General features: G+C 42.6%; 1 protein-coding gene across 1 annotated transcript in view; it reads left to right on the top strand.

Moving 5' to 3' along the window:
• Nucleotides 1-5671, top strand: part of LOC133342492 (uncharacterized) — a 32834-nt gene extending 27163 nt beyond the window's left edge. Inside the window, exon 10 of the mRNA XM_061551646.1 lies at nucleotides 388-5671. Coding sequence (XP_061407630.1) covers nucleotides 388-503 — 116 coding nt within the window. The 3' untranslated portion in view covers nucleotides 504-5671. The remainder of the gene's footprint in view (nucleotides 1-387) is intronic.
• The last annotated feature ends 10344 nt before the right edge of the window (nucleotides 5672-16015 follow it).

Below are 16015 nucleotides of genomic sequence, written 5' to 3' on the forward strand. Positions count from 1 at the left end.
TCAATGTAAAATATGTATCGTAGTTTGTTGTCTCTGTATGGGAAAATGTACTACACTGTACCGCTAATCTGCACACCACTCATACATAACATCTCAGAATATGCAATGGTCGGAGAAATCACAATTACTCATATTGATTGCAATGAACTCAAACGTTGCATTCTCACAAGCATTTTTTTTTCCTTACGGAATTGGTAACAGACAATTATACTTAACACTCAAAGCCAATTGTGAATGATTGATCACTTGCTAATGGCCAGTTACCACTCCTCAACTCGGAGAGTCGTGGCCTCAGTGAATGGACATCTGACGTCTGTCTGTGTTCGCAAATCCACCTTTGCCTGCCATTGCATGGGATCGTGATTCGTCCCCAACACTCTATTGCAGTTCAGGAGTCCGTAGAGAACAACGCAGCGGCCGTTAAGCACAGTCGGCAGCACGGTGCCCAGCGGCTTAGACGCTGCGTTGCCCCGAAGCGCCGCCCGCTGCCCTACGGACCATGAGCAGCTCTGCTTCGTTTCTGGATTTAACGAGCGGCACGCTTGAGCGAGACGGTAAAGCGAACGACGGCTGTGTGTGCACGTTCACAATGTCACAGTCCCGACTCTCTCATTTTTAGTGCGGTGTTCATTTTCCCAGCGTTATGGAGATGTCTATAGATATATACAGAGATGTCATATAAATAATGTCGTGTAGAGAGGTGGCTGAGAGGGCTTATAAGGACTGTTTCGGAGCACTGGGTTTGCATCTGGGTTTCAACCACCTGTGATCTCACCAGGTTCTAAAGCGTAATAAATGAAACGATCACTGCCCGGTAACCGATAATGTCAGGCAAAATATGAATTTCGTTTGTAATTTTGACAAAATTTGTAAATACGTCGGATTACTTCTTCGTAGGGCTCATGCTGCTGTAGAGCAACAACTGCACTTTTGCAATGAGGGTGGTTGAGCCAGGCGATTGCGTCCGGAGTTGTATCACTGTGACTCTGCCTCCTCCTTCCTCGGACATCGAGTCGTCGTCGTCGTCGTATGTTCTGGGGGAGCACCGTCACACACCGGACAGTGTATCCGGGTGGATGACTTGTGGAGAATCATTATTTGCAGAGAGCACTGCCAAGCGTGAGGGTCGGGCAAGGGAGATCAGGGCAAGGGGCTCCAGTCACGAGTTCGAGCAGCACGCTCCTCAACAATTATACTCTGCTCCTGCTGGTATTAAATGAACACCCTCGCCTGTTCATTTTGTACCAGTCCGTTTAGCGTGTAGTCTCTAGGCCGAGACAATTAGCACTGTGGCATTGTGAATCGCATCCTACGCAACACCAAAGCTGAGCTTACCGCTGAGAACGGCCGTGAGAGTCGCAGTAATCGCGGCGTTCCTTCACGGCTTGATGGGTGGGGCCACGATGTCAGTGGTATTTCGTTAGCTTTTATTTAGTTGTCGTTGTTGTTAATACCATACATTAATAGTGCGTAAGAGGTTCTACTCCTAAAATAGTTGTGTTTTAACGTACATTAAGATTTTACGTGGTAAGAGTGAATTTCTTTATTTTTTAAGGATTTGTTTTACGGGATTTGTGTATTTGCCCCTCGGAGCCCAAGGTTTTAAAAATCTTACTGTAAAAGGGCATGAGAATTGCGAAAAAGCTTTGTATCAAAGCATAAAAACAACAAAAATGCTGTGGAATGCTCCTCTCATTCACAGCCACCCACTTCTGTCAGTACGAATGAGATGATCCTAAACAGACACGCAAAATGTGATTGTTGGACATGGAGTAATGTCACGTCCCACAGCTCACGATGAGTGCACACGCACGCTGGGGGGTTACAGCGGCGATCTTCTCAACGAGAAGCGCTTGCTCGTTCGTGGCCGTCTTCCGAGGCGCTCGGAGCACGGTGAATGTTGACGCTGTGTGTGGACTCCCCCTCGTGTGCCACTCAGAGCACTGAGCACTGAGCCATCCCTGCTGAGATCCCACATTCAGAGTCCAGTCGTCCCACTGAGCATACACGACACTGCCTATGCCGTAGTTTGTGGTGCATTTGTTGCAACTGGAGTTGCCAGTCACTGGGTTCCCAAAGTCCATTTGACGCCGACTGTACGTTGTACTTTTTGGTTGGTAGAATAATTGTTACGGCATTATCACCGTAGCCCAGGATTGTATTCTCCACGGTGCGTTACGTTCAAGAAATTTCCAAAGCAGCAGGGCGTAGCGGCTGAGAGAACTCATGCTGAGATGCTGGGTTCACATCCCATCCACATGTACAATAGATTATTAAATCATTAGCTTTCAAGTGTGTCGAATGTGTGTATGTTGAACTTCTTTCACACCGTACGTAGCCAACCCCGCTAATTGGAGGTGTGGGGGAAGGACAACAAACAGACAAAGAAATTGTGATGGCCTCAGCAGAGATACTTGAATGCTGCAAAAAATGGGCTTCACTTAAATCGTGAAAGTGTGGTGTACTTGGGGGTGAGTGTTTTTTTGTCTCCACTGCGCTTGGCCACCACCAGCGATGAGCCACTTCTCCACGGTCACTGGGACAAGAGAGGCTCTTTGGCGTCAACTATGACAGTGAACAAAATACTCACTACCCATGAAGTGGCAGTCCCGTCTTCTGGCGGTTGTGGTAATTAATGGTTATTGCGAATCATTCGTTTGTGTCTCTTCCCATGGCTTTCTTTAACGTGACGGGTGACTGTTATTTAAAGTTTCTAGAATGCGTCTTGTTTTATGCCTCCTGGTATGCTACTGTAACTTGACACTCAAAACCCAAAGAGTAATGTAGAATGCTTGCAAAGCACTTACGTTGAAGAGCATTGCTAACATTAGCTCTGTGGCTGCCTTGTAGGGAAATTGTAAATATCCTTTGTGCGTTTCATTCAATTGAACGATCTCTGTATGTAGCCCTCAGTTAAATTTCTCCATGACAATTTCCATGGGAAGTTAAGCCCAAAAAGCTTGCCATATACTGACCTGGGGGATATAAAACTTCCCTTAATATGTATTATTGTAAGAATAAGCCATTCCATGTCACTCCCAATTTCAGACCTTCACTGATATTAACTTCTGTATAATTGATGACGTTGTATGCCAGTAGATGATTCAAGAGCCGTAAGGCTCACAGGGCTATACCTAATAAATGAACTTGAACTTGAACATGAAGTGTCACCTGGCGTTCAGATGCCGAGTGCGATTTAGATATTGATGGGCAGCAACTGTCATCGCAAGAACCTTTGTTGGGTTTAACTCTTAAAACACTGGAGGATAGAGTAAATAGCCTGAACAAAATGTCATCGTTGATCTTTTAGTAAAAATAAACTTAACTGTAAATCACACTGTACACAATATTATAAGTTAACATGGCAAATTTTCCTTTCTCCATGTCGAATTGCATGAGACTAAAAATGATTATCTTATTCATTGTCTTACTCCTGAGGCCTAGAAACTGACACGGCCAAGGGGCACCTCTTCTGGGCAGAAATATATCTGAATATAATTTTCACAAGACTTCTGCTGTCGTCTGAGCAGCGGCAATCGCGTTTTGGCAGTGTTGATATAGCTGTGGCACATACATTATCATTGACACATCTGTATGTTGAACTTCTTTCGCACCCTACATGGCCAACCGTGCTAAACGGAGGTGCATATTTATATGCACAGCTGCACGCATATCGTTTGTGTTCTTTATGAATATGTATACGTTATATTTACAAGCGTACATGCAGTACTGTATAAGCGAATGTTCCATATACAGTTTAACACGTAGGCTTTCGCGACCAATATCATCCTTAATAGAGGGTTTTTGGGTTAGATCGCGTAAATATATAAATATGTCTTTAAATCCGCCACCACTCGACACAGACAATTAGTAAGGTTTGTCACGTAAACAGAACATGACAATTCGTTACTAGTATAGTTTTGATGTGACTTCTCTGTTCACGAGGGTTCCGACACCGGTAACGAACACAGGTTTAGCCAAAGATATCCCACGATGAGCTGAACACTGTCTAACGAACACCTATTTCTTGTGGAAATGTGACTTCGTGAAACAAAAGGAAGGAGCAGCAATGAGCTCTTATTTGTCTCCTGTGATAGCGAATTTGTACTTGGAAGATTTTGAAACAAAAGCAATAGCTTCAAGCACACCAAAACCCTCTGCTTGGTTTAAATATGTGGATGACACATTGGTGGTATGGCCACATGGCAAAGATACACTAAACGAATTTCTCAATCATCTCAACTCACAAAAACCATCCATCCAGTTCACCACGGAAGTGGAAGCTGACAGAACTCTACCATTTCTGGATATTCTACTATGGCGCGGTCGAAATGGTAAAATAACACACAGCGTTTACCGAAATAAAATGCACACTGACGCCTATCTTACTGCAGTCACACCATCACCCCGCACAGAAATCCGCTCTCATCAAGACGCTCGCTCTTGCATCGGGCTAAGAAAGTGTCAGATGGTGATAGTCTGAGAAGTGAAATTAAACATGTTAAAGAAGCACCGCAATTGAACGGTTACAATGATGTACAAATCAACAGGGCATTGAATGCCAAAACAAAATCAAATAACACGAGCAACAAAACATCTGAGTCAGATTTGGCACGGTACATAAAATACAAAATGTTTTATCTGCTACAAAATATGTATTACCAAAGCTATCAACAGAAGGTGTGTATCGGATTAATTGCACTTGTGGCAAATGCTATGTTGGGCAAACAAGACGAATGATCAGCACGAGACTAAAAGAAAACCAAATAGATATTAAAAACTCTCAAAATGCAACTGTCGGCGGTGGCAGAACACGCCAGCCTCAATGGATTTTGATAATGTTGAAGTTCTGTGCAAAACTAGTTACTACTGGCCAAGACTAATTAGAAAATCTATAAAAAAAATAATTGTAACCGTTCAGATAGCTACAGACTTAGTTCTGCTTGGAATCGAATCATCAAATAATACATTGTTTAAATGCATGCCTATACAGGTCACCATACTTAAATAGAGGATTACCGTTGGTACGACAATTTTAGTACACGCAATCGACAGGAGGTACAAGAACAATGGGCTTCCATAATACGCACGCATAATGTACGCTGATTACCATATAGATAACACAAACGGCAATGGATACCCACAGTCATTTATATGCGTTCATTAACCCCCCCCCCCCCCACTTCGCGCAAGAAGGGTTCACAAGTGACGTCATCGCATCTACCTGAAGCTAGTTGTAATTACTGGCGAAACGTCGTACACGGATTGTAAATGTTGTGGCTTTGCTCAACACACTGGTATGCTGTACTAGTAACGAATTGGCCACGTTCTGTTTACATGACACTAAGCATTACTAATTGGCTGTGTCGTGTGGTGGCGGGTTTAACGACACATTGACATATTTACGCGATCTAACCCAAACAAAATGTGTATTATGTTCCATATACAGTATGCTGTATGTACCTGGTAGACCTACATACAAAGTCTGTATGTATATGCTGTATGTTATATAAACAGTTTAATGGTTTGCATGAAGACGGATTGTTATAATTTTCGTGTATGGGATAGCATAGCGCTGTGTTATAATTTGATTAAGGAACTGCTGTTGTGATTGCTGTACTGTCGTTTTGTGTGTAAACTACACCTGTTGAATAAAGATGCGTAAAATAAAGCAGGTTTCAAGTTGATTTTGTTTAACACTAAGTGCGAATTCAAAGAGACCCTGAAAGAGACTCATTTGCAGGGGAGACTTGGGGGTTATCAAAATAATAAAGCAAATCAAGATAATAAAGTGAAACAAACAACACTCAGCAACTGCAAACAGAAAACTCCGTGAAGGGCACAACGTTGGCTTGGGCAGATTAGCCTACGACTGATAATGGCTCAATGACAATTGAAGTTACAGAAACATCAAACGGATCGCGAGGGGGACCATTGGACCAATATGTTAACGGACAAAGTAAAATATAAAATGGAGCTGCACGTCAATTTATGGAGAACCGTCGGTTCGGCATCAATTTGCGAGCGGACGTTGCGTTGAAGCGGCCATTTTGGGAAAATAGAATAAAGTTTGCTGCTAAAATCCCGCATGGTCCCAACACGTGGCAGGGCCAGTGCGGGGGGTAAATTGTCTCACATCCAAAAGCACTGGCGGGGGACATCAAACAACATTTATACTCCGATTACAATTTGGGTCGTGATGGTGAAGGTTATTTAACGTTTGAGTGTCAACCCAGTGTATAATGGCTTTTCCTTGGGTACTCCGATTTCCTGCAGAAGATATTAATGGAATTGGCCAAACAATATAAAGCCCCCCTAAAAACGTCTTACGATGCAGTGAGGCTTTTCTGGGTAATGGGCACAAATATACATCAATATGAACAGCATGGCAACAGGGTAGATTGTGCACAGGCATACTGCATTGACTTGCACGTTCAACTCCCATTGCTTGTGGTGCATTCTTTATTCATCAACAGCAGGTGAGAGTCTCAAGGCTGATTTTGTCGGCATGAGAAAAGTGTTAATTCTCACAAGAAAGGAATATTTTCATCATCATCACCGCTGCTGCTGCTGTTGCCTCTCTTAATTAACCGAGTGACTCAGAGCAATGCACCTTTCCGGGTTAAGCAAAGGATCATTACGTGTTTTTTTTTATTGCATGTGTACTTTTGGGCGGCAATAGTTATGCGGGTAGTTTAACTCGTGAGGTATTTATAATTTAGGAAATGATTGATGGTACAATAATATGCAAATCGGGCACGTTGGTTTAATCTTGTTTTCCAGAGTAAAAGAACAGTAGATAACATAAACCACCGTCATCATTTCCTGTCATTGATAGCAATGTAATGGTAAATACATGATTCACGTGTAAAAACTGGCACGTGTCAGTAATGCAGGTGTAATACTGAAGTAGCCTGGCAGTGTATCGGCAAATCTAGTTCCTGCATATTTGAATGTGTAATCGATGGGTGTCTACCGGTGGTGACAGCCTTTTTATAGCTATCATCCATCCACATTGCACGGGAGGTCTAGGCCTCTGTGTCTGGCGATGAGTTCAGATAACGTTGTCCAATTCCGGCCTCTGCTTTCTCTAGGGTTGCTGACACAATGTCACTGTGTGCAAGTCCACAGCAGTCGGCCCGTACCCAGGCTGCCTGCCACTGGAGAAATGTCAGATTTTCACAAATTTCCCCAGGACATCAGAAGGCAGTGTGGCAAATACATAGTTGTGCTTCGATGTTCCCACATCTATGCTGTCCCATCTTCATCAACCTCGCACTGACCAGCGTGGTGAAGTATGCTTAGAAGGTTCCCATGACCCACAAAGTGTAATGTATATGTAAATTAGACATTACCTGTATATGTAGTACATGTTATGTTCTCTGATGATCCTCGTGGAAATATGTAGATTTTAAAAATATATACATGATTATATTTGGACAATTTAAAAATAGTTACATGTCAATTTCTGTTCAAAACGATAATTTAAATTCGCACAAGACTGGAGCTCTCTGATGTGTTATATCGAGTGTGCCGTGCGTGGTTCGGCGCGGTGTCTGATGTTTCGCGCTCGGTACTGGGAGCTTTTTCAGGAAATGATGAATCTCTCGGCATTCGCTGAACAAACATGTGGGTACAACCCAAAAATTCACCGCGGAGCTCCGCAGCATAGCCGCGGAAACATACGCGGCTGTCAATTCCCATCCAGTATACACAGTGCACAAACGCCCTTTAATGTTGCAACAAAACAATGACAAATCAAACTGTGAAACGCCTCCGATTAGCACGGTTGGCTACGTACGGTGCGAAAAAAGTTCAACATATATGATGAGTATGTGTAGGTCATAAAACAAAAACCTGGTTTAGCTTCAGATTAACCCATCTCTCATCCAGGGTCAGGAACAAATAAATACAGAACTCTTTGTGGAGGAGTCCACAGTGGCCGTCTTATGGCGAGACTGGCACCTACCATGGGAATGTGGCATTTGTCGTGTTTGACCAGCGCCGCCAAATCTACACCAAACTATTTTTTATTTTACCAGGTGAGGCACACAGAGCTAAATAGCTCTTTTTCAGAAGCGACGTGGCAATCACAAATAATAGCTTAACGAAGTGGCTTATCACGTGGAAATGTATGTCAGCCAAATAACCTAAACGCGTGATGTCGATTCTAAATGTGGAGGGAAAAACCGGAGAACCCGGAGAAAAATCCACGCAACCACGGGGAGAACACGCAAACTCCAAATATACATCAGCCGTCAGGGTAGGGGTCGAACCAACGACCTCCTGTATACCAGGCGAGAAAATGTACATCTCGCCACTGTGACTTGCTCACCAACGCTGCCTTTAGCAGGGAGATATCTGTGATTTTGAAGATACATTATAGTACACAAAATTTACATACGTTTGAGTTCAAAAGAGATTTGCATAGTCGAGGTGCTTGAAAGGTGAAATGTGGTTTAACCTGCATAGATGAAGAAACACGAGATGGTGTAATACCTGCAGGCAAATTCTTGCAAGCAACGGAATGAGATAAAGAACAACGGAACACAGCGTGGACATGTTTTGCAAACATTGGTGGATTCTGAGATGGATCTGTCTACACTAGTCAGTTGAATTTTTGAAAATTCATCGATCAAATTGGGACTCTCATTACTTCCTTGTACTTTCAAAACACAAGCTCGGACTGATTGCACGCAAACACGTTTTACCGGTGTCAGAAAATGAAAATGCTGTAGTGAAATAATATAGCAGTGACTTTGTATGACATCACGGGAAGAAATGACCAGCAACTTGAACAGTACTTCTTATCGTATTTGAATACAATGATCCTGTATAATTCACATCTAATAAGAAGTGTAAACGTGTCGCTATCAGCCAAGGCTAGTAGGAGACACTGCCGGGAGGCACGGATCATGCTAGGTTCCTTGAGATGCTTCCACCTGTTTAAGCGCTATGAGTTAAACAGGAACAATTGAGGTCTCAAGGATATCAAAATGAATAACAAAGCATGGTAAAAGGAATGTTTCACAATCACCAACATGTATATGTGCAAAGTGTACGTGAGTCGTAGAAGTGAAATTCAATTAATGTTACTCATTTTTTTTTGCAAGTGGGGCACTTAGCATGGTTCAGGCTTTGCATGTTCAGGCAAACAAAAGAGTTGGTTCCACCTAATGAAATGTGTAGTGGGTTCCATAGAGGCGCACACTCGAACTTGGAGGCAACACGTTTATTATTAATACAACGGGTTAACCATATAATCACTCGACGGGTTAATGACTTAGGGTGGTGACCACCACGGTTAGCTACATAACCTCTCAACGGGATAACTACAGGGTGTTTAAAAAAGATGGACCCGATTTGAAATCGCTATATCTCTGCAACCACGAACCGCCCATGAATGAAACTCTTACCACTTGAAAGGGCGGGGCATAGAGAGGGCGGGGCATAGAGAGGGCGGGGCATAGAGTTTCAAATGATGACCGCGAGATGCCTCTCCCAGCGCACAAACAGCCCCTAGCCTCAGTCATTCGCAAGATGGCGACCCCGCAACACAAGGCGCTTTGCGTTCTGCAGTTCAGCAAGACTCAATCTGTAATTGCGGTGCAGCGTGCGTTTCATCACACACTGCGACTTTTTATTGTGGGGATACGTCAAAGACCGTGTTTTTGTGCCACCATTAGTGACTAATCCACTGTGAAGCAGACGGCGCATAGCGCTGTTATCGTTATTAGACAGCGCAGTATTCATCAGGGCTGCCGCTGGATTTTGAACCGTGAACATCTGCAATGAGCAGCGACCACGCGATCGTCGGTGCCGTGTCACTACCCTATGCAGAAATGCAAAGTTAGACATTTCCTGTACAAAATACACAGTTTACAGATCACTACAACAAAAACTGGTTTCTAAAAATTCCTTTGTGACATTAACCTTTAAACAGCATACCTGCTGGGTTGCATCTAATGCAGCAGCAGCTGTTTCCGTTTCCAAAGAAAAAAATTTGAGCATGAAAATAATGGCTGTCGACAAAGTGCTTATGTGACGTGAATACAGTAGTCATAGTCACAGTAGTCCCGTTCTTAAAATAGATTAAAACTGTTTTTTTTCCTCTGCGTCTATATCCAAATTGTGTTTTGTAATTTGCATGACTGTGAATGCGCCCATGTGTACCATACAGATATGTGAGCACCTCCTAAGGGCAGATTGGCTCCACGCCGAGCCACCTTTGTCTCTGCTGTTCTCATATTTGCACGCTGCACCAATAACTTATTTAAGGCCGAGTCGACTTAGTGGAGGCCAGGATTCGAACAAAGACCATGCATTTGTCCACCATTAATAGGCGATGATGAACGGGGATCCGTGCGTGTTTGCGGTGTGCCCATCAGTTACAAGTGGTACCATCTGATCGTGTCCAGGTCCTCCTCTGGGTTGACTCAGCCTCAACAGAGTGCCAGATGTGGTTCATAAACATTATCACTGGGACGGCAAAGGTGGTCAAGCACAGTGCAAGCCACACATCCACACACAACCTGAGACGTCTTCTCATTCATCACAAGTGTTTGCGAACAGCACTTGCTCCTATGGTCTATACATCTTTGCCTCATTGTGTGTAAATCAGTGGAGTGATGAGAACACAACACTATAAAACGAGTAACCTGAATTTATGGTCTTCAAAAGTGCCCAACACTAATTGTGAACTGAATCTGGGAGGCAGATTATTAATATATGGAGACACAGATATTTTGGCCACTGCACTATATTTTTTTATTCGTATCAATTTACATAACCGATGTAAATAGGGATCTATGGTTATATCATATACATTATTTTTAAAAATCAAAAGCATGTTACTGTAAAAATATTGGTTGAGGCAGCTATATAGCCCATTAGCCCTTGGGTAAGATACATTTATTACCACTTTGGTGTCCATTTAAGTGAGAAATCAAGTGAAAAGTCCAACGTGGTTTCTATTTACAAAGTCTGAACCTTGCCAAAGGATTGCAGAATACCACACGCTTTGAAATAGATCAGAAACATGGGCACTGAAAAATAAAATGGGAAATATCTGAAAAGTATTACAGGAAGTTGTGAGCATCGGTCTGGGCTATCACCTCTAAAACGCAAAATTCATAAACTTCCCAAAAGGCCAGATCAAATCTTCCAGAAAAGGGGTCCATGCGCATATACAAACAGCCACCGATCCACACACGATGGAGTCCAGTCACATCTCGTTTTTCTCCAATGTATTCTCACCCTAAACTCATAAATTACTATAAAGAAACATCAACAGAACAAATAAACTTGTATTCCATGAAGGTTGAGGGCATCTCGCATAAAAGGGTTTACAAAGAACCACGCAATGGTTCTCGGTGGTCACAAGGCAATTAAAAACACATGCGCAAGAGGCAAGTTCAAAGTTTATGGTAGTCTAAATTTCTTGGGCTTCAGCTATAACCGGGATAAATGCAGTAAAAGGATTTAACAACGTAATTAAAAAAGGAAATCCAAGTTTTTAAAGTAAAATGTCAAAAGTGTTAAAAGGCATAATCTAATGAAGAAGAAGACATTTCTGGTACAATCCCTACTCCAAAGCCACGGAACCGAGGGCACAGTCTGTCGCTCGGAGGAATCGAGCAAAGTCTCGGGTGAAGAGCAACGGGGCTTGTAGTCCATGGGCCCAACTAGTCTTGATAACTAGTCCCAAGTGTTGTACAATTCTTCAACTAGGAAAACACACGTGGTGAAAACAAACTATTTGTGATGTAAATGATTCACCATTTTGGTCCACCCCCCATCTGGCTCCTTACAGGCCTTCATACAGCAATGGATTATGATGAAGTTAAAGGAAATATTTTAGTACTTAAACATGTAATTTGCAATTGTTTGGCGTATTGTATAGACATGAATACTCGTTAGATAAAGTTGGCTGGCTGTGGACTACGCTGGCCAGTACCACAACTTCATACTTGCTCACTATCAGCACTTTCCACAGGAGGTTATATGGTTCAATGAGGGATCTTTTATCTTTATCTAGATTATCTAGACATGCTCTAACAAAAATAAGGAAATGTCACTCCTCTATAAGGAAATCTTTCCTCTTAGCTATTTGCACAGTACATGCAGTTTGATTGTTATTGTTTGAGCAAAATGTTGGTTCACTTCTGCTGAAGTGGGGTCTTCAGCTTACCCAGGCTGGTTAACTTATACCCGTGTACCCCTCATTTAGCAAATATAAAAGCATCTGAGTGCCCATTGAAATGGAATACTGGTCTTTTAAAGGCATCTGTCACAGTTCATAGTTCTTATTGCCTTTGCATGATAAAGGCAACATTTCTTATCCGCTCCAACGAGCACGAGGTCAGTGCTCATTAGCATGCCTAACCGGAGCCAGTTTCTGAAATTTCCATTTTAATGTTGATGGTTCTTATGAAAGTGTTCATCTTAAATTGTAACTATTTCATGAATTAGCGCGCCCATAATAAATGTTTTTGTGTTAGATCGCGTAAATATAAATGTGTTGTGAAACTGCCACCGCCCGACAGCCAATGAGTAAATTTTGTCACGTAACCAAAACGTTACAGTTAGTTACTCTACTTCAGCACACCGGTGTGTTGGAGAGTAATCTCACAACATTTACAAATTTAGTACGACGTTTCGTTGGTGATTACAACCAGCTTCATCAGGCGATTTTCCTGGTTGGCTGTGTATAGTGCGAAATAAGTTCAAAATAAATGAATATACATTTATTTGATGTTAATGATGCGTGAATGTAATTAAAGTTAATTATTTTCAGTGATTTGCAAAATGCAAACAACTGACAAAAAATATCTGGCTTGGTAAAATATAAAACCTACCTGCTGGTTAGAGGTACATGGACAGCTGATTGGTTTGTTAGGGGGTACAGGACAACAGAAAGGTCAGGAACCACTGCCGTGTTCTATGAGTCGTCACCTAACAGAGAACAAGTGCTTTTGTGGCCAATTTTTCAATAAACACAAACAAAGAATACAGAACATACTGTGCAACACATTGCAGAAACACCAATGTCTTGTTATATAAATGTTCGGTTCAACATGTTCTTTCGCCAGGTGAGGACAAATTTAAATAAGATTGAGTAATTACATAACGCTGGCAGAAACATTGGTACACACTGATCTCTACTCCTGTGAATGATGCCAAAGGATAATTCGATATGAAGCATGCATTGAGATTATTTTGAGCATTTTGGTGCTGTAAGTGTCCAAATGATGGGCCACATTGTTGAGCTATCATTTGTGGCCAGGTCGCTTCTGAAAAATAAGTTAATGCCGCAGTGGGCTTTGCCTGGTCGAATGTGAAGGGTTTAGTGTTGCATTTGTTTGTGTTTTGGTGATTTGTTTATCTCTCTTGTATTTTGCAGGACTATCGTTTTATTTTACTGTTTGTTGTTGTAACGTTCTTACCCGCCCCTACTGGACATGTGAAAAATAACTTTCAAGCTCATCGGATTCCTCCAGTATAAGCACATATCTTGATTCGGATTATATGTATACCCTTAATGGTACATCAAATAATAATATGCTCTCCTCAAACACGCTTAGGGCGGTGTTCACTTTCCTTCCCGGCCCTGGGTATATTGAGGTGCCATAACCTGGCTTACCAGGAGAAGGCAGTACAGAAAAGTGCAGACGAAATCAATCTGTCGCTGCTGTGTGGGATCGAGTGTTTCTCTCTCGCGTGCGCAGGCATTCTCTGGATGCTCCGGTTTCCTTCCACGTGTATCAAAACGAATTAATTTGTTGAAAACATCTTGATATATATAAGACAGCAGAGCTTGGGAAATTCTTGGTACTGGCTCACCGCCTGGCTGCCTTCCAGCTTGTATGTGCGTTCTCAGCGATTGTGAGGTGCACGAACTACACTATATCAGACTAAACATGACAGTATTATTAAATAATGCACGGACTTTTTTCCCCAGGAGAAACTAAAATGTGTGCTTCCCAAGCTATGCTTTTTTGATGGACAGAGTGTAAGTGTACACTCATGCAGCAAACATAATACCACATTGAAATCCTTTGATGTTAGCTTGCTTGAATTATTTATTACATTTCCTTATGTAACTATGACACCACCAAGTTTATATTACCATGAATCTCAATAGACTTTCACAGGTTAGGAAAAGCACTCTAAACAAATACATTAACCCCACTGACACTGTTATAGCACTTATTTGTGACCTGATTGATTGAAGTGATGAATATTTGAAGATTGTTTCATGTAAACTTTTAAAATGTATTTTCTGTGCATAGTTTTTTTTGGCAGGGTTTCAAGTATGCAGATGCCATTTACTGTTTGGAAGTTTCCCAATAACATGTAGCACACGTACTAATTCACTGCAATGCAGGGGGGGGATCCGTTGGGAGCTTAACATTACGTGACGCACAATTCAACATCTATGTGTTGAGAAATCACGGGCGCAGTCATTTGGTACAGTGCTGTAATTAAAAATGGCACTCGCATGTATATATTTATTTATGTACAGCATCAGTCATGTAAATTGCATCTCAAAAATGTACAACGTGCGCTGTGCTGGTACGGAGGGACCGGGAAACCACACAGGCGAGAAGGCAGCCAGAAACGGGCCCCAGCAACAATTGGTCAAGCTCTGTGGCCCTATATTGTGACGTTTGGCCAAAGACAATGCATTGGTTGGGTCACGTGTTTCTTCAGGTAGTGCTGTGGGAGAGCATATTTATTCAGAGGTTAAAATATTGTAAATTAAATTCCAGGTTGGTGTCAACTCCACCCAATACCCTGTTGAGCTTGATAAAAAAAAGAGTAGCGTTTCAGGGGCAGTCAAAACAGGTTGTCCTATGGTACGCCTGATCCCCGTCAGGACAGTGTTATGCTTGTGTAGGGTCACAGAGAAGCAATCTCTGATTGAGAATTAATGTCAATGCTCGCAGCGTATCTCACCACCTCTGCCATCCAAATACGGAGCGGAGAGCCGAATGTACACACTTTGATTGGAATCAGTGTCACATTCCATAACATGCTGGGCGATGGTGGCTATGCACACCCGTAATCCAGTGCTGTGGAGGCGGGGTGCCATGCCCTGGCTTGCCAGTGGATCACAGTCCAGCCAAGTGTGGACTAATATAATGTGTCTCTTCTGTAGGGGATAGAGTGTTTCCCCCTCACATGCGTGGGTTTTCTCTGGGTGCTTCGGTTTCCTCCCACATGTATAGACACTCACTAATTGGCTGATTTTGGAAATATTTTTGGTGACCCCTGTTATGTATGGCAAGGTGATGGTTTTGATTGGATCCTCAGGTAGTTCTCTCCCAAAGGTTGGGGTGACAGCTTTACGGATTGTGCAATCCGAATATCCATTCATCTGGAGGGCTTGGTGTACGTGCTCCAGTTCACTGGCTAGGTAGTGATAGTCGGAAATGCAACGAGCCCGATGGTGTAGAGTTTTGATTAGGGAATTCTTCTGGGCAAGATGGTGTGAATCATGAGCAAATACAAGATCCAGGTCCGATTCAACACAGTACATACAATTCGTGATCTGATCCCATCTGTGAAGGATGTGATCCCTGACATGTAATACCCCGGTGTCTACAAACTAAGCTGTGTCTGCGGTAGTATTTACATTGGGGAAACTAAGCGACATGTCTCAGTCCGCGTTCGCGAACACAAGGCGGATCTGAAATACGGAAGGACCAATACCTCTGCCGTGGCTGATCATTGTTTTAACGCTGTGGGCACACATGGAATTGATTTTTTCAAGACGAAGGTACTCTGCAAACCCACTGGCTATCAACAAAGATTTGTTCATGAAGCCATCCAGATATATAAACACGGACACAATTTCAACCGAGAAGATGGGTACAAACTGAGAAATCATTGGAAGGACGTTATTAACCAGGTAAAGTCATAACTGGCTGTGATGCTTCCATACTACCTGCCGATGTTAGCAGTTATTTCCGACTCTCTGAGTTACATTACCTCGTGAAATGTCTTTACATTA

The sequence above is a fragment of the Lethenteron reissneri genome, chromosome 15 (assembly GCF_015708825.2).
Source record: "Lethenteron reissneri isolate LAM-NWPU_2019-01 chromosome 15, ASM1570882v1, whole genome shotgun sequence".
Classification (NCBI taxonomy): Eukaryota; Metazoa; Chordata; class Hyperoartia; order Petromyzontiformes; family Petromyzontidae; genus Lethenteron; species Lethenteron reissneri.